The 26,076-nt window shown below is 41.3% G+C and overlaps 3 protein-coding genes across 4 annotated transcripts; all 3 read left to right on the top strand.

Moving 5' to 3' along the window:
- The first annotated feature begins 1,267 nt into the window (after nt 1-1,267).
- Nucleotides 1,268-9,532, top strand: slc35e4 (solute carrier family 35 member E4). Of its 2 annotated transcripts, XM_080420492.1 has the most exons (3): nt 1,268-1,411; nt 3,124-3,749; nt 5,806-9,532. In XM_080420492.1, exons 2-3 carry the CDS (start codon nt 3,146-3,148, stop codon nt 6,345-6,347), a joined length of 1,146 nt encoding a protein of 381 aa, XP_080276618.1. In that variant the 5' UTR covers nt 1,268-1,411; nt 3,124-3,145; the 3' UTR covers nt 6,348-9,532. The 2 variants fall into 2 exon arrangements, with proteins under 2 accessions (XP_080276618.1, XP_080276617.1); XM_080420491.1 differs by lacking the exon at nt 1,268-1,411 and having other exon boundaries at nt 2,753-3,749.
- Nucleotides 9,533-10,421: 889 nt separating this feature from the next.
- Nucleotides 10,422-15,144, top strand: smtna (smoothelin a). The gene is made up of 8 exons (XM_080420501.1): nt 10,422-10,548; nt 11,360-11,485; nt 11,837-11,912; nt 12,566-12,694; nt 12,820-12,877; nt 13,298-13,415; nt 13,625-13,776; nt 14,693-15,144. The coding sequence occupies exons 2-8, from the start codon at nt 11,378-11,380 to the stop codon at nt 14,838-14,840; spliced, it is 789 nt and encodes a 262-aa protein (XP_080276627.1). The 5' UTR covers nt 10,422-10,548; nt 11,360-11,377; the 3' UTR covers nt 14,841-15,144.
- Nucleotides 15,145-18,439: 3,295 nt separating this feature from the next.
- On the top strand, nt 18,440-25,584 carry inpp5ja (inositol polyphosphate-5-phosphatase Ja; the record flags this gene model as incomplete). Its single annotated transcript, XM_080420235.1, has 13 exons — nt 18,440-18,465; nt 18,779-19,414; nt 20,129-20,236; nt 20,553-20,661; nt 21,893-22,009; nt 22,456-22,631; nt 22,754-22,865; nt 23,039-23,148; nt 23,622-23,832; nt 24,393-24,530; nt 24,659-24,724; nt 24,864-24,968; nt 25,096-25,584. The coding sequence occupies 13 exons, from the start codon at nt 18,440-18,442 to the stop codon at nt 25,582-25,584; spliced, it is 2,403 nt and encodes an 800-aa protein (XP_080276361.1).
- Between the last annotated feature and the right edge of the window lie 492 nt (nt 25,585-26,076).

Below are 26,076 nucleotides of genomic sequence, written 5' to 3'. Positions count from 1 at the left end.
AACCAAAGATCAAAAATACAACTACAAATTTAAAAGTCTAACAGTACAGTACAGCATTATTAACATATCTCATTATCAGATTTGAAGTAGTACTACAGGGTTTAAAAATATGAGCAGGACATACAGTCTATTATCCGCCTTTTAAAATCTGATAATGAGATATGGTGTTCAAGTAAGTAAGAACATAAGTTATGGTCACAATGTGAAAATGAAAACTTTGCATTTGTGTAGATAGACAGCTTACCAAGGATATAATTACAAATGTACCAGAGTTGCATCCTATGCACTGCAAAGGATGTCCAGTCAACTAAGTTGTACTACAAGAATACAGTGATCGATCCTATATTTGTCATTTGAAATGGATCATAATGCTGAATGAAACAGGGGATCGATAAACAGTTGTACAATAGTCAGGCTGAGACAAAAAAAAGTCCAGCAAATATTCTTTTGCAAGGCATTATGTTGTTTAATATAGTGTTTTGTCCAACCAAATTCAAAAGTATTTGTAACTGTCAACAAATTAAAAGGTAGTTGGACCTTTTGATGATAGACCTGATGAGAAGACCATGGCCTTTATTTTATTAGCGTTCAACAGTAATTTGACGTTTGCCAATTCGAAATCTGGGAACCCATTGGCAAAAAAAAAGGAAACAAAATATGAATCTGTCTTGAGAGATTAGCCAATTCGTGTCACTGTTGCAGGAAGTTATGATTGTAGGGTTAGTGAAGGCCAACTCAGCAGAAGGAGCTCACGAGTAGAGAGCTGTAATGGTAATTACAATGTTAAAACTGGTCAGACGACACACATATTGTTTCAATGAGAAAAAGCAACACATGCCTTGTATGGTTATGGCAGTGTGGTGTCCGGTTATCAGTCCAGTTCATGATGTTTAACTAACACCAACTAATCTTGCTATTTTCACTACTTCTTAAGTTTTTTTTTTTTTATATGTTTGTTTTTACTTTTTGAAAATATTTTGAAATAACGATAATAATTAAAAAATATATATAAATATTTATTTGCTCGTGACCCATAAAAAGTATGCCTAAACCTAAACTCAGTGAAAACCAGGTCGACCAGGGCGAAACACCGGGAAGTAGACCTTGTATTGTGAATTTGTACTTCCATGTACTGTTATGTACTGTCATGTACTATTCTCATGTCTTTCTAAATAAACTACATCAATCAATCAATCAATCAGTCTCCCATAAGATCAGAGCCTATGATCAGAGCCCTATGATCAGAGCACTGAGCAGCAGTAAACAGAAAGCACTGCAGGCTTTCCACAGGTACTGCAGGAAAGGCTGCTGTGTGGTGACGCGAGGTTTAGTACTGAATCTGTGTCGGTCCGACGAGGCAAACGAACTGCCTGGGAGGCTGTGTCAAACCAAAGATACTTCGAGAATAAAGGTAAAGAAATATATAATACACTGATGTCGTGTAAGTTAAACTCTGTGTAGGTAGCTCGGCCACTGTCACATTGTTTATTCGCTTCATAATAAGCTATTAGTCCCAGTAGAAGCCTCGTTAGCGCCGCGGGGCTAAACGTGATTTTTAGCATAACAACACAGGCTGAGGCCAGGGGACATCCGACATGCAGCTGCCCCCCGGGCCGGGTGTCAAATGACACCTCATTTCTAAACGAAGGTTATTGTCATCTAACCTTGCTTACCTTTCCCCCCCTGTGGGCTAAAGCCTGATTTATTTTTCACTTGGTCCGACGTACGGTGATTTTTTTTATTCGACACGATCTATTGGCGTCGTTAACTACATGACTGGATGAATAAAGAACAATCCAGTGAGTGATGATGGCCATGCTGCATAACACGCCCCATTAATTTGATATAATACCGTAACCTTCGCGATATTATATGATAACCCCGCTTTTTGTCAGTCAGAGTTTGATTTGGATGGAGTTCAGGAGTTGTCAGTTATAGCGACACGGACACACATGATGATGATGGGTATGAAGTAAGTTGCTATTTTAAAACTATATAACACCCGACCCGATGTCACCCGTCGTGCAGTGAGGCGTGGTTTCTGTTTTACGAACAACGGATGTCTTAAAATAAATCCTAAAAGAAAACAAACAGTCAACGCAGTTAGTCCTCTAACCTCTATTAAAAGCATCATAGCGCCAAGTCGTCATCATCGCCATCTCGTGATTTGCATGTTAAGATTGAACCAATCACGCCAGTCCCCGTCGTGAAAGAGTATCCTGTGTTGCCATGTCTGCTTATTATAACCGACTTTGGGCTTGTTTTTCTGTAAAGTTGCTTGTAAATATTGGTAGTTGGGCTTGTTTCTAAAATGTAGTTGCTTATTTGGGCTTGTTTACAATGTTTTTTTTAATTATGTTTGAAACCAGTGGTTCTCAAACATTTTCATGGCAAGGACCCCCAAATTAATATATTTGTCCTGGAGCTGGAGGACCCCATCTGAAAATATTTAGTTCCAGGGACCCTCATACAAGATTTGTGTTGTTACAATCATGGTTTTTTTTTTAAATCCACATTTTGCATTAAACAGATTTAAAAAGAAATAGCAGACCCCTTGTTAGAGCCAAATCTGAGCCAAATCCAACATTGTGGACTTCATTGACGTTTGTGAAGTATTTTGACAAGTACATGGTGGGTGTCTTTGTGGTGTACTGTAGTGTATCTTGTAGACCAGGCCCATTGCAAGTTGCTGTACTCTGTCTTCTACCCTGAGCCATCCGACCCTAGCAAAGTGAGCAGTCGCTTATTTGAGGCTGTTTTTCACAGACCTGGTTGCTTATTTCTCTCACAAAAACCTGGCAACACTGAGGAGTATACACTTCAATACAGGGAGGGTTGAACAAGGTTCTCTCTTTCACCCTGTTACACAACCAGCCAGCTGCCAATGCAAAATAGAAGCACGTGTCTAGTCTTTCAGTGGGACAGGAAAAAAACGCCAGTTCACGGGACGGCAACAGAACGAACGAGGCTTATTTTTCAACCATAACGTTAGGATTTGACCGCCGGATTATTATGTAATAGTCGTGAGATAGTTTGTTTTTTGGTAGGTGCCTTTGCGAGATGCGAGTGTGGTTGTTGTTGCGTTATTACGAAGCCAAGCCAAGCTATGTGTTTACCTTTCAGAGACGAGGATGACACGAACAACATGATCAACGCCGATGGCTTCTCAAAATGCGAGGAGACCCCCCGGCCGGAGACGACGACGACGACGAGGAGGAGGCCACCTGCCGAGATGCTTCATCTTCTGTCCGCCGTCATCGTATGGCTTGTGACTGGAACGACCATCTCCAGTCTCAACAAATGGATCTTCGCCGTCTATAACTTTAGATACCCTTTACTGCTGTCGGCTTTGCACATGCTGACAGCCATCGTTGTGGACTACGGTCTGATCAAGCTGAGAGTGGTCAAGCACCAAGGGGCCGGGGAGCAGGAGTTGACCCCCTCTGCCAAATGCAAGGTGTTCCTGTTAAGCTTGACATTTTGTGCCAGCATTGCTTTTGGCAACATGGGTCTGAACTATGTCCAGCTGTCCTTTGCGCAGATGATTTACACCACCACTCCACTCTTCACCCTGGCCATCTCCACCCTGGTCCTGGGCAAACAGCACCATATCCTCAAATACACGGCCATGATGCCAATCTGCCTGGGAGCCTCCTTCAGCATCATGGGCGAGGTCCAGTTCGATCAGACCGGCTGCTTCTTTGTGTTTGCAGCCACCATGTTGAGGGGAGTCAAGAGCATCCAGCAGAGTAAGTCCTGTCATTATTATCCACCACTGGTGTGGTTTCAGACAGTTGTCATTAACTTTCTTTAAAAAAAAAGAAAATGTAACAACTGCAATTATTTTATATACTAATGTAAACTTTAAATGTCATTTTCTGAGATGGACATAATTTTCTCCACGTGAAAGTGGAAAATGTCTCATGCTGCTGACCTCAAAGTGTATTTTGGTGTTTCCCTCGTCTGCATCACTGCAGTCTGAGGTCGTGGAACCTTTTTAGTTGCTCACTGATTCATTCCTCAGTCTTGTAACACACACACACCCATCTTTATAGGTGCATGACGCCCAAGCTTGTTTCCCTGTATTCTGTTTACCATGGAAACCGTTCAGGGTAGCCTATGAAGCTTATAGCAACAGGCAAGCCTCCCACATGTCATGGTTAACCTGGGAATTAAATGGTTGTTTGTACTGTGGGCACAAATGGAACAAATGCAAGTGAATACAAATCACAGGCAACCTTTTTGCGGTTCTGGGTAATGAATGGGTCATTCGCTCTGATTTCAAGAACATTATCGTTAGCATTAAAAGCTGCAAAACGGATCAAGTTTTGACAGTCCAGCATTCATACAGGTTAATGTAATATTAATTTGTTAATGCAGCAGTGATGCAATTGTAACAAACGGTAAACTGACATTAAGCATGTCTTCTTTAATCAAAGGTGTGCTGTGAAGTTTCCTCAAAAGAGTGGACACCCTTTCATGAGGAGGTTGTCTTGTGTTCTAGCCGTCTGCATTTGTTTACTTTTCAAATTGATATCAGCTGGGATGTCTTATGTTAAGTGGTATCCTCACTAGAATCATTTAGCTAATGTCCTGTGCTCAGAGGGAATCAGGCTGGAATTGCTGGAATGGTAGTTTTTGAAAAATAAATGTCCACTACTGTGGTCAAGAGATGTATTTTGTGCAGTGGATTAGGGTTACTAATGTCATTAGTTCACATAATGTGATAGCTGTCTGGGAAGAAATAAACCACAAAGTCTCTAAAATAAATGTATTCTATATGTAGACTGAATGCAGCAGTGTATGCTTATACATAGAAGAGTGTTTATAGCCTTGTGAACAGAGAAGTAGACTTGTTTTCAGTTTGAGTCGTCCTAATACAGCGTTCACACTAGCTGCACTGGCAACAAAAGCTACAAAACAACCAAGCATTGCCACTGCCAAGTCGCAGTTGAAGTGTTGCTCCTCAAGCCTCTCTGCGTAAATGAAAAGGGTAGGTTTAAATAGCACAGGCAGCTGATTAATAGAAAGAAAGAGTTTGTCTTCCTTTTATGGAATGGAGCAGGAATTGTGAAACAAAAATATATGATTGATTGATGCTTCACTGCGTCATTGGAGTGCTGAAAAAAAGTCAGCTTTTTTTTGGTAACGTGTCTTCGCCTGTCACGCAGCAACAAGTGTCTGGCATCAGTTTGTAGCTTTGGTGATGTCTTCCATTGAAAATGACTTAAGTTGAACCTGGTTGCTTTCCACACCGCTAGTGTGGACGCAGCATCGGGCTGCCACAGAAAACTTGAGTGGGGGAAGTGAGTAAGATCCCCTATCACCTATCTCAACGTTTATTGTTGTACTGACCATGAGCAAGATACCGGGGTTTTCACAATGTTCTAGTGCTGCTCAGTGGCAAGCAGTTCAACCTAGTTGTACTGGATAGATCCAAGGCCTCCCGTTTGTCAATTGTCACTGCACATGAGTCATGACTATTACTGTGGTGGTGACGTACTGTATGTATAGTCAAACGTACCTGGTGAAAGAAGTATTCAGCAGCAAAGGTTCTGCTTTAATGTGTGGACCAACATTTGGAGACACAACTAAATGTTTAAAAACGGATGTCATTCCTTGCATTGATGATGCCCACAACCAAAAGGAGCCTTGTCAGATCACATTTGAGCGAAGTTAAAATTGTGGGCTGGCTTTGCCAGGCCACTCAGAGAGGGGTCCTCAGAGAATATGCAGGCCTGAATGTGTGTTTTTCGTATTTTGCTTTATACACGTCTCCGTAACAAATTCTTTGTTATTTCTCAGGCATTCTTCTTCAGGAGGAGAAGATCAACTCTGTTTTCCTGCTCTACCTGATGTCAATTCCCAGCTTCTGTATCCTGGCGGTGGCGGCTTTGGCGTTGGAAAACTGGGCTGTGCTCGAGTCTCCATCCCACTATGACCACCACCTGTGGATCTTCATACTGCTCAGTTGCCTGGGTTCTGTCATGTACAACCTGGCCAGCTGCTGTGTCATCACGCTCACTTCTGCTGTCACACTGCACATTCTGGGCAACCTGAGTGTGGTGGGCAACCTGCTGCTCTCCCAGTTGCTCTTTGGCAGCGAATTGTCTGCCCTCAGTTGTGCTGGGGTGGTGCTCACACTGTCTGGCATGCTTATCTATCAGAACTCTGAGTTTATTGCCAGCTATCTGGATTCACGGAGAGACAAAGTTAAGGGTAAAGGAGAGGGCAAGTTACCTACTGGGAATGAAGAGGGTGTGGAGGACAATGCAAATACATCTGAATGTACAGCGCCAGATCATCAGGAGAGAAGACATGGGAAACAGGAAGACAAGCTGGACTGAACTCGTAAGAGTAGGAGAATGCAGTGAATAATAAAGGTGAATGGTGGAAACCTTTGTTGTTGACAAGTGTAAATCATACTAAACGGTGGCAGGGAGTAGCGGGGTCGACTGTGACCTAATGAGGCCATTGTCAATAAGGACACAGCTGAACATGTTCAGTGTATTTTATTTTGTACTTTATTCACTGTGCCAATTTATTTATTGCTCTTATGGTCTCATGGAACTGGGGTCTGACATAGAAAAAGGTTGCCTTTTAAACAGTGACAGTTGCAATTTTCTCCTTTGTACATGCACTCATACATAGTCTATTATGGTATATTCATGCATGAGCACACTAAAATACTGTACTGTATGTGATACCTCATAAGGTATCCACACTGTCACTCATACGACACTGTGAAAATGTTCTCCTTTACAGAGGGCTCTAAAGCCGGATTTATACTTTGTTGCGCACTGGTGTTGTGCACTGAAAATAACCGATCTACAACTAGATAGTAGTGTAGTGTAGGCTATTATCGGTGCGTGACACTGTGGAACAAAGTATATGCATATCAAGCCCTTAATGGTTTGGGTGGCAGGTGTGGATATTGTACACTACAGATAACCTAACATCATGGTGTTAAGGTCGGAACTGTTACAGGTATGGATATTGAACACTACAGATAATCTAATATTAATGTGTTAAGGTCATAGCTGGTAGAGAGCAGGTATGGATGAATATTGTACACTACAGTTAACCTAACGTTATGGCGTTTAGGTTGGAGCTGGTAGAAAGCACTACAGATAAGATAACCGACCGTTGTGGCTAAGGTCGGAGCTGGTAGGGAGCACTCCACCTCCAAGTTTGATGGGCACAAGTTATTGAAAAAGCACTTGTACTGTTACCTAACAATGACCTGGTCCTGCCTGTCAGGAGACTGGGTTTTTATGGCAGCTTTTTGTGTGTGTCCGTGTGTGTGAGAACAAAAGGAAGCGTGTCAGGGGTGCTGCATTTGTTGTAGAGCTATAGCTTTTGTCTTCATAAAGTTTACAAGGATGGACACATGCAAAGTTTGCAAACCAACATTTTCATGTAATGGCATAGCACTTCTTCAGTCTCTTGTTGCGTTCACATTATCGGCGACAAAAGCTACAAAGCGACCAAGGGTGGCCAGCTGTATTGCTGCTGTATGCAGTTTGGCTTGAGCAACACTGCGTACAGCAGTAAATGAAAAGGGTAGGAAAATGAAAATTTTCCCTCCCATTTACAGAATGGAGCAGGAATTGTGCAGTGAGAAGGGGAGTGAAAATGGTCAAACAAAAACATGATTGATTGACGCTTCACTGCGTCATTGGAATGCTGGATAAAAGTTTAAGCCAGCTCAACTTTTTTTTGTAGCGTGTCATGCAGTCATAAGTGTCTGATGTCAGTTTGTAGTAAGTTCCATGACGCTGGCTCCTTTGAAAATGACTTGTAGCATGTTGCTTTGTCGCTGCTAGTGAACGCAGCATTAGTCCGCTACTAAAGCACAGTCATAACGAGAATGCCTGGCTGAGTCCTTTCTTTAGCCTAGTGCTATGACCCTCAGCAAGATTAAGATCTAGATTTTTTTTGTTGGGGAAGAGAAAAATGGCCTCCTTGGAATTAATCAAATTACGGTATGTTTTACAATAATGTATTCACTGTGGCATACTTGCGTATATTATTAGGTTCCGAAATTCTCTAAGGAGTCTCACCCAAAGAGAGAGGAAAAAAAGTCCTCTTTTCTGGTTGCCTCTAAAAAAAGGCAAAATCATATTTCATTGAGTGACAGTGTCATTGCATGAAAATGCATTGAGTTTGTCCTGTCATGTAAGTATAAATTAGCTGTATGCCAAAGCAATGTTAATCCCTTGGTTGCTCTCTGTTACAGTATGTCCATTGTCCAGGTGCCTCTGTTTGATTATTGGTTTAGTTAACCAGTAAAATGAGAAAACTGGCTTCTTACTACTGGGAAATGTTGTATGTTTTCTTAAAGTATTTGTGGTACATTTTAATATGATTTTCTTTTTGTTGCAAATTGGATTTTACACATTAATGTTGTGAGAACAGCATGTAATTGTTTTAGTTTGGTCATCATAATAGTCAAAGGCTTTGTCTTGCCATAATTGTATCCTATAAGTACAGTAAATTAGAAAGCGCATCTTATAAAACTCTTATCACACATTGAAATCTCATCCATGTGTCAATGTAGCTACTGATATTTCGCTCACAACTAAGTATAAATTAAGCCTTATTCTTCCTCTGCTCAAGCCTAGAGCTCAGATGAGCCAAAATGTCTCTAATCAAAGATGGCATACCTTTACTTCAGATCTGATTTGCAGTTAGGCTGTGTCTGGTTATGATATTTCCATCCAACCATTCCAGACACATCCATGATCAGTCAGATGACTTGCATGCAGTCAAGCTAAGCACAAGACACAGAGTAGCAAAGATAATAGAGGATATTTTATTACTAACTCCTGCTGCTTTCTTTTCTTCTTAAATCTTTTGCCGTAAGCATATTACAGTTGGCAGGATGGCATTTCAAAAGTCTTGAATTCACACACATTGACAGGTATGGAAAATGTAGATTGTCTGATTTGAACTGTTAAGGATACAACCAGGATACTGACCAGGTCAGTCAAGAGCCTTCAAACCACCAACATGATGTGGGAAGTCCTAAAGAATAAAATAACTGCTGGAGATTTCATGTCTTGCTGTTACAATCCTTGAAAGAGCTGTAGCATTATTCACAATCCAGAATTATATGCCCTCTCAATTCAAGGTATATTTACTGTTCATGTAGGCTTATGGTAAATAATATCCTGCTGACTGCAAACAAATGACCACCTTATTATTTTTTGTCATATTGTTATAGTGCTATCGGCCCATGCACATTAATGATCTACTCCCATTCCAGATAATTTTGTTTTGATTGTTAAAACACGATTTCTGATAGTTTGATTGGTATGGCTGCTTGTTTTCATTGGTATTGTTTTCGGGAGGTTATGAAAGCGCATATTGCACTGACAAGTTACGGAGATGCCACCTTCAAAGCGTTTGGCTTCTGTGTACATACTGTTTTGATTGTAAAGATTGTTGGATGTAAATAGTTATTTTATTATATTTATGTATTTTCCAGTCATGAATAGGTGGCTCAAATATACTGACTCAAGAACGACAATTGCCTCCTGTCTTCTTTTAACTAAAAGTATATATATATTTGTTTTAGTTAATTCAAGGCTTAACTTGCATTTGTTATTGTCTGTTATTTCACTTATGATTAGTCTCTAAATTGAATCCCCAAAATATGCCAAAAATGTACATGGTCAAATCTAATTCCATTAATAAAGACTAAAGGGACTGTGATGCAATGCAGGCTGCAGGAGAATGCAGGGCCATAATATGCTATGAAATGTCACATGGGATTGTAGTGTACGTGCTTACACTGACCACTTGATGGAGCTGTCTGTGTAATTTATATAATAGTTTTGTTAGAGCCAACAGGTTCTATTACAGATAAAAAGTCATTAAACTGTTTTGGCTTACTCCGTCTACTGCCAAATTAGTGTGTCAATGTACATGAATGCATACAGGGAAGTATATGTCCTTCAATATGGAGGCTATTCCCTGTAAACTGGGTGTCACTGAGTAGCCCATCAACTTTTTGCCTGAATAAGGCAGTGCTATTCGCTTGCTCTTTCTTTTGTTTTTTCTTCTAGATTTTAACCCCTTGCTTTCCTGCCATTGTGTGTGGTAAACTGTACATGGTCTCCAAAACAGTACAGCATTTAATGACAAATTATCGTCATCGGTTCAAATGTCTAATGAAGATTCAGATTATATCATCTCCAATTCACCTAATAGATAGAGCACTGACAAAAGTATTGAGGAATGGAGATGCAGATAGTTGCAAATGTGTTCTCTGTCCCCCTTCCTACAGTATCTTGGGCAGCTCATGTAAGCGACCTCCACTTACACTCCAAACATGCATCCTTATGAAGTGCTATGGTAGGGGGTGTGATGACAGGGCTGGGTGCAAACACTCCAAGTTTAAAGAAGGGGAGAGAAGGGGAAGGGAGACATTTAACCCTGCTAAGAAGGAGAGAACACAACAACGGAATATATTTGGGAGAAAAACATCCTTAACTGACAACATCATTGCTTCACAGCAAACAAGGGACTCCATCCATAAAACAGGTACGTAACCTAGGAGCCATATTGCTCCACATCCCAACATGATCTCACCTTTTACAATTCCCCCAAATCAATTGATTTATGGTATTGGTTGTTATTAATAGTTTTCGATGTGTAAGCGTAACTTAAACTCTTCATAGCTGCTCTGAGAACATGTTTTAGCACTATAATTAGATTTTCTGGGGAGTTCTCCTACATTACTATATTTGTACGTGTATTAGGAATTTCTTTGCCTGCTCCTGAGCCAGTTGCTGAGTACTTCACGAAAGACAAACACATCTCTAGCACAGCTGCTTGGTTAATGTCAGACTGTTTACATTCAGATTGCTGAACAGAACAGACTGCAAATAGAATAGTTGCATTCTTTCCCCCACATTCATTAATGTCTTTGCTCGACAATCATCTTAAAGTAAAAGTCCACTTTGTCTGTTCTGGCTAATATTATGTTAAAGATTGAGTTTTTATAACTGATAATGCATATAGTTGTACATTATCCTACAAGCAACATGCTGTGGTGTCATGCCTGTAACTTCCTCTTCATCTAACCTCTTCTATGACTGTAAAATAAATTAATATAATACATTTGCTGATTGTCATTTAGTGACCGCCATACAAAATGTTTCTAATTTCTGTGACACAGCAATATTCTCAGTGTTCGTTTAATTCTGATCATGTAAAAGTAGACCTAAAAGGGTCGATTTTTACACTCCAAAGTAACCACGTAGTATGTATTGTTTTATTGTTTATTAGGATCCCCATTAGCTTTTGCCATGGCAAAAGTTAGTATGTATGATGGTGTGTATCTCTACTACAGTAGTCTCACACGCTGAACATGGACATAAAGGCAGATGGAGGACCAACAGTTCCTGACCATGCATCAAGCTCCATGACCAGCCAGGAGTTGGCAGCTATTGAGGATGAGGAGGTCCTCAATCAGATGGTGAGCCTGTTAAATAGGCAACTCATCTAATAGTTAAAAGGATCTTTGCCATTTGTCATGTGTTGAAAGTATTCTTTTTAGAGTAGGCTTTTTAGCTTTCATGCGAAAGCTCAGCATTAAAAGGTGATTCTGCAATGGAGAAATTGTGAAGAAGCTTATGAAAGCAAGCATACTTGTACTGCATGTCACCAGAGTGGCTATATTGGTGGTTGGCTGTTCATGATGAACATCAAGTGCTCTTAAAGGTGAACATTTATTGAATTAATGCTTCAAATATACAATGGGTTTTATGAAACCTTGTTAATTCTTAGATTTCTTTGTTTTGTTTTTGCCACTGTGTACCTCTGATAGTTGGATAAAGCTGTGGATTTTGAAGAGAGACGTATGCTTCGATCTGCACTGAGGGAACTACTCAAGAAAAAGAGAGGTGAATACTTAAGAAAAGATTTGCTGGAAATTATTAGTGCAGTTGTGACGAGCCACACCTCTGGAGGTTTGTTGCAAAAAAACATCTCTATAATTCTGTGATTATGGTTTTATTTTCAACCCGCCATTGTCTCTATTCAGCAGTGGTGTAAAGTAACTAAGTACATTTACTCAAGTACTGTACTTAAGTACACTTTTGAGGAATGTTTACTTAGCTGGAGTGTTTCCAATTTTCAATACTTTTACTTCTACTCCACTACATCTCAGAGGCAAATATTGTACTTTTTACTCCGCTTAAATTATTTGAAAACTTTAGTTACTAGTTACTTTGTAGATTTTGGTTATTATTACAAAACATTACATTAACCACTTCAGCCCTAAATCCGATCTACAAGCTCGGTGTCACGGTGCGACGCGTTGTGAGCTTGTAGATCTGCTGTTTACAAAAGATTTGTATACATTTTAGACTTTTGAAAACTTGTGAACATTCTGCATATTTAGTAAATTACTTTTGGTACTTTAAGTATGTTTTGATGCCAATACTTTTTGTACTTTTGCTCAAGTAAATGTTGATTACCGGACTTTTACTTGTAACAGAGTGTTTCTACATTGCAGTATTGATACTTTTACTTAAGTAAAATTGTCTCTATTCAGATAAGCGTGAGAAGGACAGAGGGTCCAGGCAGCAGGATTTGAGACAGCATGGCTTAAGCAAAGCGGGGACAGTAGGTGTGTCCGTAAGTGTAGGCAGAGGGTCCATGAATCACCAGCCCTTTTCAAACAGTGAGTATCCCATTGATCAAACGGACATACTCAGACTGTCACACACTGATTCACATAGCTGAGTGATATTGTATCAAAATCTGTAATTCTGTATATAATTGTTGTATAAATGTTTTTCTCTTCAGAGCCACAAACTCAGTTCTCACAATCACCATCCAAACCATTTAACAAGCCAACAGGCGGGTAAGTTACCATATGGAAGCATAGCTTGTGTGTGAATGTTAATGTTTTTTATTTTATGGTGTGGCAAAACACCTTAATCCAAAATGCTTTACACAATATGCATAACATTCACCCATTCACACACTGACGGCGGAGGCAACCGTGCAAAGCTCCAACCTGCGTGTTGGGAGCAATTAGAGGTACAGTGTCTTGCTCAAAGACACTTTGACACAAAGCCACGAGTATGTCAAATTGGGGATCCAACGAGAGACCTTTCGGTTCCCAGACAGCCACTCTACCTCATGAGCCACTGCCACCCCGCCAGTATGGCATTTTAGCTAGATGTCACAGTACACATGGCAGGTCTCCTGTCTGTTTACAAAACTCGTCAAATAAACTTAAAATCTGTATGTGCATGGTTTATTTGTATGTTTTCCTCAGCAATGCAAATCTCCCTGTTGCTTCAACTCAAGCATGCCCTGCCACTACAGCACCCAACACTAAAAATGTCAAACAGATGCTACTGGATTGGTGCAGGGCCAAAACAGAACCATATGAGGTAATAAATACTGTACTACAAACTGTCTGCTCTCCACCCATATAGCCTACTGCCCTGTAGAGCTTCAGTCTATGATATGGGTGCTGTATAATAGTAAAATCATGATTTTACTGTGTATTTTACTGCAAGAATGCTTGTCTCATTTACTGCTTGCGTTCTTCTTCATATTGTTTCTTATAAATACTATTCTCTCCTTGGTTGCATATAAGGGGGTGGAGATCCGTAACTTCTCCTCCAGTTGGAGTGATGGCATAGCTTTTTGTGCCTTGGTGCACCGGTTTTTCCCTGATGCCTTTGAGTATTCCATCCTCAATCCTAACAAGCGCCGGGACAACTTCCAGTTGGCCTTCAGCACCGCAGAGTGAGTGTCCCTTCCTAATATGAGCATGCAGATTTATACATTTACAGCTTTGGACAAAACACTTTCTCTCTTGTTCTGTATCTCAAGTTAGTAGGAAAATAATATTTTGTACTGTATGCGTTTCCTCCTCTTTCTTGTTCATACAGATTGGTTGATACACATCACTGTTGATTCTCTGTATACCTACTGTAGTGCATGCTCATTATACTGGTGGTTATAGATTGTACATTTGCCTGTGGCCAAATATAACTAGATAGCTTTATCTACACTGTGCCTATATTTATATAATACCTTTATCTACATGCCTAAATGTGCATAATGATCTATTTTACTGTTGTTACTCGGTAGGCTACATACATAATGACTATACCGTACGTATGCCAGACAGACGACCCCCCTCCCCTTTTTTTCCCTGTATTTGTTATGTTGATGTGAACTGTTTGGTTGCTACTATATATGTCTATGAAATTAATTCAAGGACCCCAAAGGAAACAAGTCCGCAAGGACTTTTTTGGTCGGACCTTTTAGACAAATTTCAATCAATCAACCAATGCCCATTTAACTGAGATAGAATTCACATTATATTTATTTATGCCCAAGTGCAGGTCAGTCCCTAGGTCTTTAAGTCTATTTGTATGCCATTTTTATTAGTGATAAATGCATACAATACCTACACCTCTATTTATTGATTTCTACCTCCTATACGTACATCTGACCAGGTCGGATTATTAAATCATCTTTATAGTGTGTTTTATATTAATTCTCCTATTTTTTACTAGTGTCACTACTTATTCTGTACATGTTTTCTACCCTTACCTGTATCTTTCATCCTTACTGTGGTGCTGCTATTGACAACTGAATTTCCCTCAACATCAATAAAGATCTCTCTCTCTCTCTCTATCTACTCTCTCTGCAGGAGACTGGCAGATTGCCCCCCTCTGCTGGATGTTGAGGACTTGCTGCGGATGGACGAGCCTGACTGGAAGTGTGTGTACACATACATCCAGGAGTTCTACCGATGCCTAGTGGAGAAAGGCCTCGTCAAAACTAAAAAGCGACTCTAGACATTGAGATGTCTGAAACAGTCTGTCATGATGACATGACTGTCTATGATATATGTTTAACAAATGATTCACAAATCTTCACTAGTTGTGTTCAAGTACCTAGCACATGCACTTTGCATATAGCGTGTTTAATTGTTACAATTGTTGTCTTTTTTAATAGTTTGATTAGTTTTACAGAACCGAGTATATTTGTATTCGTTTGTATACATGTGCTTATCTACGTCTATGTGTTTTGAGTAGACAGCTGGCACTAGGATCAGTACATTCCATTGAGATTACACATCTGTATTAATCTCTGTCAAAGCCATAGCAAATCTGGGAATAGCTTTTTATGGTACTGCTACGTGGGGTAGGCCCATGTTACCAGTGGTGTGTGTGTGTGTGTGTGTGTGTGTGTGTGTGTGTGTGTGTGTGTGTGTGTGTGTGTGCGTGTGCGTGTGCGTGTACATGTGCGTGCGTGAGCGTGTGTGTGTGCGCGTGCGTGGGTGCCAGCGTGCGTGCACATATGTCTCTTTATTTCAAAAAAATTAGATAATGAGATCTAATTGTTTGCCCCAACACATTTTTCTCCACTGCCAGCTAAGTTGTATTTTTGTATTAGCCTATGTAAGTTATCTACACTTGATCAATAATCTTTTTTTTATAACAATAATAACAATAAAAGGTAAACAAAATATACTTATTCAAGCATCACGTTTACCTTTTTCTTGGTTTTGTTTAGGTCTAATGCATAGCCTATCAATAGGCTATCATTATGTTATGAGGCTGCATGTCAATCATAGGCCTATAGGCTATTATTACTGCTACAAATATCTCATCTAACTGAGTGCTCTTCATATATTTACCAGCCTGATGTTTTAATTCTCGGTTGTATGCAAATTCTAGAATAGCCAATAAGTCATTGATAGGACAGATGTTATTTATGATAGACATAGACAGACAGCTATAGAAACAGTTGCACTTTCACAAAAGGAGCGTTTTTTCATGTTGCACTGTCGGCTATTGCCACAATTCATATTCATATCTGGGCTGCCTATTATGATAGCCTTGATACAACAAGACTGTCATATATTATATGACAGTCTTGGATGATTTTGAAAATAGTGTTTGCACTTTCTGCCTTTTTAGTACGTGCATCTACATAAACGCTCAAATTTCAAATATAAATTGCTTACCCCATGGCCACAGATGTTACAATTATGTACGTTCCCTCAGAAGTACCCGTATCTTCTGTGCTGTTCAATAAAAAGCATTTTAACCCGATCGGTAGCCATTTTTCCCGTATGCTTTCATCTACGTGACCCTATCGGTTTGGAGGTGTATTGCACTCTGATACATTATAACGCTGAGAAAATGGCCACCGATCAGATTAAAATGCCTTTTATTGAACAATACGGAATATACGGGGTATTAATACCCATCCGAAGTGAAATGCAACATCCGTGGCCATGGGGTAAGCACTTTATATTTGAAATCTGAACGTTTATGTAGATGTACGGACTAAAAGGGGAGAAAGTGCAAACACTATTTTGAAAATCATCCAAGACGGTCATGACAGATGACCGTCTTGTGATCCAAGGCTACCTACAGTATATGAAAGCCTATTCCTCTGATAGCTGGAGCAGGTAGGCTAGGCTAGCAGAAACAAAGTGCACAGCTGTGCACAGCTGTCCAGTGTAAGTGCGCAGCACAGTAGATTTAGTCAGAATCAGATTATAACGTCATTAATAATTAATAAAGTAAGGAATTGCGTTAGATTCAATCATCGTGCAGCTCAGCCTCTGAAGATACAGAGACATCAAGTGTCACCAGTTCCTCTCGTGACCGCTCAGCCCATCTAAGCGTGACAGACGGTCGCTCATCGCTGTCCCAAACATTGCTTTTCGCAACATTCAGTCTGGTTAAGTCGAATCGACATCGCGCTCAAATGATGTGATAGGATAGGCTACCATATGGCATCCCATGCTTTAATCACAGTCTGGAGAAGAACAGGACAACCGATGCCTTAATTTGCCTCGTCTGATTCTGCGAGGTCACTTGGCGATTCACCTTGGAAAACGCATGAAAGGTAAGAGAGATGTTGCGTTTAGGCAATCTCTGTATATCAGCACAACACACCTTTGCATTTATATTTGATCGTGCGTGTAAAATTGCGTTTTAATGGCCAACTCATTGGCCAGTTTAATGTAGGCTATATTATAATAGAATCGGGTATTATTGACTTGAAGGCTTACATAATGGACATAAGACGCATCTCTGCTATGCATTTGCCCCTTCACTTTGGAGCGTGGATTTGAACACAGAATATTTGACAGGTTAGGCCACATGGGATTTCCAGTTACCTGGAGATCCTGAATGTCATCATGAATAAGTAAAGGGGGTGTATTATTTCTGTATGGAGGGAAGGGATGGGAAACAATAACATGGAAAGCCTGCCTGTATGCCTGATGTTGACCTAGAGAGTGAGGTGAACTTAGGCTAGTGTGTGCAATTAAATAGTCTACCATGTGATGTAGCCTACTGTTTGAGGTGTTGTGATAGTGTCCCATGTGCAGCTGTGATGTGTTTTGATCTCAGGCACTGGGGGCTGTGGTCTGTTAGCCACTTTAACTCTGACTTCCCTATTTTGGGTGTGTCAACTCATTATAGGTGAAGATTTTTTATTTCCCCCCTCCCCCGTTAATACTTTGAAAATAGGAGATCTGTCAGATATTTAATACTAAAAAGAAGAAGAAGAGAGGAAGAAAATATGGCTTAAGTGGTTAACAGGTTGGGAAGGAGAGGGTGAGCAAGTAGGAGAGGCAAATAAACAGATAGAGAAAGAAAGCGAGAGAGGTGGAGGTAGATAAAGCGATGAAGAGCAGAGGCCTCTTAGTAGTTCTCCTTGCCATTAGTGATGCTCAGTGGTAAGGCAGGCTTTGATCCATACAGTAAATCACAGAACATTCTCTGCCCCACCACAAGCACATCCATCAATCCTTGGAAGAGGGTCATGGACTATAAAACGTAGGGCTGTACCTAAAGCGAGACCAATTCAAGGCCGAGACCAAGGCCAGAATCATTTTCATCCTATAGAGGCCACTATACAAAATAATTCAGTTTTTAAAAATATTTTAAGCAAAATAGAAATATGTTGATACATCTTATAACAGAATGCAATCTTTGTTTTATTTTTAAATTTAAGATATCTTTCGGGGCTTTTTGGCCTTTATTTATAGTTTTCAGTGGAGACTGACAGGAAACAGGGAGAGAGAGATGGTGAGAGACATGCAGCAAAGATCATCACCCGCGATGCGCTGTCAGGCTACATTGGAGCCTAGGTGCCCGGACCGCTACGCTAGCCATCCAGGCCAGAGCAAATAGTTTGATCTGAAACACTGAAATTGTATTTAGTGTCTTTGGAAAAGCCCTGAATTGGGTAAAGAGTGTCACCTTACTGCTATACTGATAATGAGAAATTTGGCCTATATAACAGTCTGTATTGCTACTGTATGTAGTAGACCTCTGAGTACTACAGCCCTAAAAACATTGCCAGTCAACAGTTGTGTCGTCCAGAATGGAGACGAAATTTGGTCCCTCTGTCCAAATGTCTACCAATGATGTCTATGGAACAGGAGATGAACAGGTACCAATTTAAGTTTGCTATTTTCTTCTCCTAGCTTCCATTGGCGGAAACATTTATCACACAAAAAAATCACCAATTTCCTTCCATTAAGGTCTGTGATCCTCAAGGGAATGCAAGATGGGCAAGAAAGGTGTGGTGGCATGCAGGGGTGGGATGCAAGATACAAAACTAAGTCACTTGTGTCATTCTATTCTGTCTTCATTCGTGCACTGTTGAACCTGCACCATCCTCTTTTTTTATTATCCTGCAGCTCTCTTCTCTTTCAAACTCGTATTTTTCCTTCTTCCAATTCTCCTTGTACTGCATGTTGCAGGTTGATGGATCAGATGCAGCAGAAGCAAAGCAGCACTGACCCAGGCAGGCTCAAAGGTCAACTTGGGTGTGATGCTTTCCCCCAGACCGGCCCAGGACAACCTCCCTGGCCAACAGCCCAAGAAGACCCTACCATTAGTCCCTCAGGAAGGCTCCAAAAGAATGCTGGGCTGGGTCTGTCACAGGCAGCTGGTGCATCTGCTAAAGTGACAGACCCAATGCAGCCAGGGCAAACAACATGTGGAGTAAGTCCAGCACCACTAGCCAGTATCAGCCGACCCAGACCAACTGTTCTGGGAACCAAACCTGCTATAAAGCCCACAAGAGTTTCAGAAGACCTCTCCAAGGATATGGACCACATCACAGTTTGCATCCCAGGACCTCAGAGTGCCAACAACACCCATTCACATTCCCCCACAGAGTCCTCTCTCTCTCTCCAAAGCCCTCCAAGTCCTCATAGTCCTCAGCCTTACACCATTCAGCCTTACCCGAACTTCCAGCCCAGTCCAAATTCAGCTTCCAGCTACAGCCCCAAACTCAGCCCCAAACTCAGCCCCATTCCTCATTCTCAGGGGCTCATTTCACCTTCGAAAACAGCAGAGGACCTTCAACAGTCAGTGGAAATTGATGAATTCAGGTGAGACTGATAATGTTTTTGAACATATCATGTTCATGATATTAGAAGGCCTCTGTCTCTTGTACAAAGGTTTCAACGGTTTGTTTGTCTCCTTGGAAGTTGTTATACCCTTCTCTATTTGGCGTATTAAACAATAGCGACAGAAGGTAGCTTCTGTGACAGCAGTCATTGGCTGTACAAAAGTGTGCCAGACTGTGTCTGATTAATCAAAAGCTGCATGTTTGAGCTTTGTAAAACTGACAGAATAGCACAAGCATGTTATATTGGCCAAGGTCCCAGAAACCTTTTCTGTAAGTTTCTCTAATAAACAACAAATAATCTAACAATCAACTCAGTACAAATATCTTAAACTGTGTTTGTATATTAAATAAATTGAAGAAAGTGGAAACACCTGTATTGGTGAGGTGCTGGCTGTGAGGAACAAAAGCAGGGTCTATAATGGGGAATCCACACACTTTTTGTGTTGACAAGCTAGATGCTTTCATCCTGAAGAAGACAGCTTGTCTGCCAAAATGTTGTGTATATAGTGAAACATTGCATGGGAAATACGAGTGTGTGGCATACAACAAATGTGCCTCATTGATTGATTCTGCTTTTCTTTATCTAAATATAAAGAAAAGCAAATAATAAAGAAAATAATTTCACTGAAGGCAGCACGATAGCTACCTACAATTTCTAATTATATACGATCATATCTATTACCATCCATTATAGGGTGTATGTAGTCACATGGAATGTTGGATCAGCTGTTCCTCCAGACGACGTCACCTCTCTGTTTGGGCCAAATGTTTCTGACGGGAGCATAGACATGTTTATCGTGGGGTAAGGAAGCATTTTTGCCATGCCAGAGAAACTGCCTCGATTGTCCACATACTATATATATCCAGGGGCTGACCGTTAGTCTGACGGCCCATTATTCCAACGTCCCAATTGCATGACAAATGTTAGGTTAATGTGAGGTTAGGGTTAGGCATAGTCATAAAGGGGGCCATCAGACCAATGGTACTTCGGAACAATGGACCGTTGGACTAATGGCATTGCACCATATATCCATGATCTGTTCCGTCCTTCAGTAAACATACAACAGTTTTTGTTCTTGTTAGTAATAATATTTGGGTTCTCTTCTGCCTCCTTCTAGTCTTCAGGAAGTGAACTCCATGATAAACAAACGGCTGAAAGATGCTCTGTTCACAGATCAGTGGAGTGTTCTGTGCATGGACACACTCAGTCCTTTTGGATATGTGTTGGTGAGTGTTATTAATCTAGGACTTTTACAGGTATATACTGCATGTAAGGTGTTAATTCTCTTGGTCTTTATACTCATACACACTGTGTGTGTGTGTGTGTGTGTGTGTGTGTGTGTGTGTGTGTGTGTGTGTGTGTGTGTGTGTGTGTGTGTGTGTGTCTGTGTGTCTGTGTGTCTGTGTGCCTGTGGGGACTGGGATCAACTAGTTTTGCCATTTTCTGATCCGGTCTGAAGAAACCATGGCCAAAACCATGGCGGAATCCAAGAGCGCCTGTACTCCAAAATGATTCCTCACTGCCAATTTGTCATGTGTCATTTGTTTAGCTTGGTATAATCATTTTGTTTGGTTTGGTATAATAATCGTTTGGTATATAGGCCTACATCTTTTATTCAAACTTGTAGCGTGACTAGCAAGACTACTACTAGAAAAACTACTTTATTCAGTGTTATGTGGGGGAACAAAAACAATGTTTCCCTCCAACCGGTAACCATAACTGGAAACGTGGCCATAGCTGAGTGGTTAGTGAGCCCGCCTGGGGAGCCAGAGCCCCGGGTTGTACCAGGTACAATTCCAGGCCCTGAGCAACACTCTTAACCCCTAATTGCTCCCCGAGCGCCGGCTCCCCGAGGTAATGGCTGCTCACTGCTCCTAGTTGTTATAGGATGGGTAAATGAAAGGGACGAATTTTGCGTATGTACATATATAGAGTGACAAAAAACACCCCAAGAAGTGGGGACTATTCTATCTAAACCACCACTTTCTAAAATTATAGAGTAGGCGGGTCCTAGACCGGATCACACTGGTCAGTTTAGAATGAAAAGCAGGCATTCCTCCCTGGTGACATGAGGTTTGCGCGTGTGTAAGAAGAGATGAACGCTGGAGCAACACGGACAATTTAAGCCTTTTATTTTTCAAGTGCAAGTAATAGTTGACTGACGTTTCGGTCTTACGACCTTCCTCAGAGTCATGGGTAGCAGCATACAGGTAGACATATACACAGAGGTAGGCATGGGCTGTGCTCTCAATAAACCAATGGTAGATGGCCCTCTGTTTAGTGGTAATTACCTAGTACTACAAGTCACAGTCTCAAGGTATGTGCGTGTGTGTGTGCGTGTGTGTGTGTGTGTGTGTGTGTGTGCGTGCGTGTGTGTGTGTGTGTGTGTGTGTGTGTGTGTGTTACATATGATACGATACTTAATAACTGCTTCTTTTTATCTCATTACCCCCATAGATAGCATCGCAACGAATGCAGGGAGTGTTATTGCTTGTGTTCTCAAAATTCGGCCACCTTCCCTTTCTGAGAGGAGTGCAAACAGTGACCACACGCACAGGACTTGGGGGCTATTGGGTATGTGCTTTGCATTGCACGTCACTCTACTGACTGTATATCACACATATGTACAGACAGACTAAATGTCCATTGTAACACTGGTGTACTTCACCCTGCGTATTATGGGATGAGGGGGGTGTGCTCATGACAGTGGGTGCATGTTTCTGTGGATTTGTGACCTTCCTGTGAATGTTGATGTCAGCATCACCTCTGACTGCTGGTGCAGTCTCCTTCTCTCTGAGGTCAGTGCAGCTGCTGCAGCGGAAGGACTGTCTGGGTTTCTGGTTCTCTAATTTAGTAGCAGAACCCCCCCACAAATCAGATCCAGAGCACAGCTATGACAGACGCATAATGATGCTGATTTATACGCCATTCATCAATGACGTGTAGTTCATTCATATCACAGTCTCTCTCTCTCTCTCTCTCTCTCTCTCTCTCACTCTCTCTCCCTGTCCCAACTCAAGGGTAATAAAGGCGGTGTCAGTGCAAGGATGACAATGTTCGGCCACCCAGTTTGTTTTCTGAACTGTCACCTGCCAGCTCACATGAGGAATCTAGAGCAGCGCATGGAAGATTTTGAGAGCATTCTGCAGCAGCAGCAGTTTGAGGGAGGGACCGCCAGTGGTGTGCTAGACCATGAGTGCGTGACTTGAATTTTGCACATGACTAGGTGCCATTATTATACAGATTTGTGCTGAGTTATTTAGTCCTTTTTATTGTCTTAGCGCTGTTGAAATGGCTAATGACTTTCTCTTTCCTCAGTGTGGTGTTTTGGTTTGGGGATCTAAACTTCCGCATTGAAGACTATGACATTCATGTGGTGAAATGTGCCATTGATAGCAACAAGCTGCCTCTGCTTTTGGAGAGAGACCAGGTAAGGCAGCTGTAGACTGCCATCTTTTTACCTTTGCAGAAATCAAGTCTTCATCATAGCTACTTGTCACTTGATCAAAAATTGTGTCAACAGGGGGCACTGTTGCACAACAAAACATTATTAAAAAGGATCTAAGTAATACATTTTCCTCCCACCATATTTCTCTTCAACAGCTCAACATGGCTAAAAACACTGAGTCCATTTTGGAGGGCTTCGTGGAGGGCCCTCTTGATTTCCCTCCTACTTACAAGTTTGATGTGGGCACACATACATACGATACCAGGTATGCTCTCTTATGTGGAACAACTACTTTACTGTAGCACACAGGCTTTCAAAGTGTGGACCCCCTGGGGGCCAAATGGAAAGGAAAGTAAATCAAAAAATAAACTCAAAATAGGATAATAATTATTTCAATTCAAATTCAATCAATATGATTATTGTGCCATTTTAAACACTTTCATCCTGGCATCCCTATTTTGGGGGCGTGCATGTCTTGCGAGTGAAAATAGCAGATTTACAAGCTCACAACGCAGCACATTGCCAGTTGCCACACGTTGTGAGCTTGTAGATCAGCTTTTTGGCTTAGTTTTTTTAAGCCATTTCTCAATAGGCCAGAGGCCGGGCTATTTGGGGGTCTTCGGAATGGAAACGTTTGGGAGCCCCTGCTTTAGGAGATTCTCTTTCTTCGTGGCTTTAGTCCTGTTGAACACTTGGTTTTCTCTGCCATTCTCATCCCCAATCTTAACTTTGTGTTAGTGCTAAGAAGAGGAAGCCTGCCTGGACAGATCGCATTCTATGGCGCCTTCGTCGTACCGGCTCCCCTGTCCCTAACCACAATTCAGCACTGCAGCTTGGTCTGACGTCATGGATGGGAGGGGCAACAAAAGTGACACAGCATGCATATCGTAGTCACATGGGCTACACCATCAGTGATCATAAGCCTGTTTCTGCCCTGTTTTCATTGCACGTGAGTTTGAATGCTTTGATATGAACTTTGACCTTTACATATTACATTAACATAACATTTATATGCTGCTCAAAGAAATGTAGGGAACACTTTGATCCCTTAATTATTTTCATGAACTGTGTATATACTGAAAACAAAAACTGCTGAAAATAATTAAGGGATCAATGTGTTCCCTTAATTATTTTGAGCAGTGTAATATGTCCTATATTATCTTCGCCAGGCCTAATGCCGGGGGAGATTGTTTCCCCTATGTTCGTGTGTCTGTCCACGGTTATCTTGCAAACCACTGTAGTGGTCAGCGTCAAATGTATTATGCACTCTGCAGGCCAGTTTAATCCTGAATATTTTTCACCCGTAAACTATGTTTTTTAGTGTGTGTGTGAATGAATAGCCTCAGACCTACAGTACTGTCCTGGAGGCCATAATATGATGAGTCTTTAGTGGCCACCCAGCCTGGCGGAGATGTGCTCCACTAAGCACCCCTTTTTAGTTGTACTGATAACCTGCTGTATGTGATAATTATTGTGTTTTTTATTTTTGTCTCTTATGTACTCTCATAGTTCCCATTTAAGGTGGACAGTCCGCTGGTATCACTACAGGTAAACAAGGAGTGGTGTAAAGTCTCTGACGCTACAGTCAGATTCACTGTGGCATCAAATTATCAACGCAGCTCATGGGACTGGGTAGCCATATACAAGGTAATCTTAAATGTGTTTGTACGGAAATTAATATTTTAATTTGGCTTCGGTTATCTCAAGGTAAATGCAATATTGCTTAGTATCGATATCAACTTTTATGGCTGGCTATCGGGGGTTTGTCTCCATAGGTTGGATTTAAACATCACAAGGATTATGTTGCATATGTGTGGGCCAAGGGAGATTATCTGACACAGGTAGGAAAAGTATTATTTCTTTCTTTTCTTTCTTTTCTTTTTTTTGACAGAATATTATCTTGATTTCATGCCAAACTTATTATATTTTATATTATATATTATATATATTTTTAAAATAGATTTTCATCTATTCTCTCAGGTAACATTTACTGAGGAGGACTTGCCAAGGGATGATGGGGAATACATCCTGGCGTACTACAGTCATAATATGAACACTATTGTTGGAGTGACATTGCCCATCAAGGTAATCATCAAAACAAGTGGCAAATGGACAAAGAACTGGAATCTAGATGAACACAGTGTTTGTCTACTTTCTTCTCTGCACTCTCTGATGCATTTATGTCACATCTCAAATTCCTCATCCTCCATAGATCCAGATTCCAGTCCACAGTCCCACAGTGTGTCGCTCTGACAGCTCTGACATCAGCTCAGAAGATGATAGCACACTGGTTCTGCTGGCTCCAAACACCCACAGCCCTAGTCCTAAAACAGGGAAACACCACCATCAACATCATCGCCGTAGCCACAGTCCTGCTGCGTCAGCTCTTTCTTCTAACCCCCTTCCTTCCATGCAGGGACTCAGCCTCTGTCCTCGTCCTGAAGACGGTCAGGCACGTAGCCGCTCACCTTGCTCTGGTGCCAAGAAGGAGCGGCTTGTTTCTCTTGATTCTCTGACATCACCCTCCATCAGCCCCCTCAGCCCCCACAGCCCCCGCAGTCCACGCAGCCCAGCATCTCCAGGCAATGGAGTTTCTGCCCCAGAGGCCCTTATTGCTGCCATCCTTGGCGAACACAGACCAGCGCATGATAGCCCCACAGGGGGCAGGCAATCAGGGAGGGCAGGAGAAACAAGTTTATGAGAGTTCTACAGGCAATGATGTCAAAATTCAGAAAGAAAACTTAAAATGGGAAGGGAAAGGTGAATGGCAGGTATCAGAGCTGGTAATATCCACGCATACAGATGCTGTCCAGACCCCACACTGTCGCTGTGCTCATAGAAGCAGCACATTGTAAGAATTGTAATCTAGTTTGCAACATTCCGCATTGTAGCCAGCAAGTTCTCTATTACTGAATCTACCATTAGTGACTCCATCGCATACCAAATGTATACTTTGGAGTCAGAGGCTCGTCCAGACTGCAGGCATTCAAGTCTATACCTTGCCCCAACAAGTGCTTTTTATAGACTGATGATAATCAATGTCGTAAACAAACATGTTGAATGTGAAACCAAAGTCAGAGCAAATCTGCAGTGGAATGGACCATTGTTATTGAGAGAAAATGATCCATTATCTTATATCAGAATCAGGACCCTGAACTATGATGTTATGTAAGACTTCAGAAATAGTGACGGT

Source organism: Gymnoscopelus braueri (assembly GCF_963280865.1).
Source record: "Gymnoscopelus braueri genome assembly, chromosome: 22".
Lineage (NCBI taxonomy): Eukaryota > Metazoa > Chordata > Actinopteri > Myctophiformes > Myctophidae > Gymnoscopelus > Gymnoscopelus braueri.
This window is presented reverse-complemented; position numbering and strand designations above follow the sequence as displayed.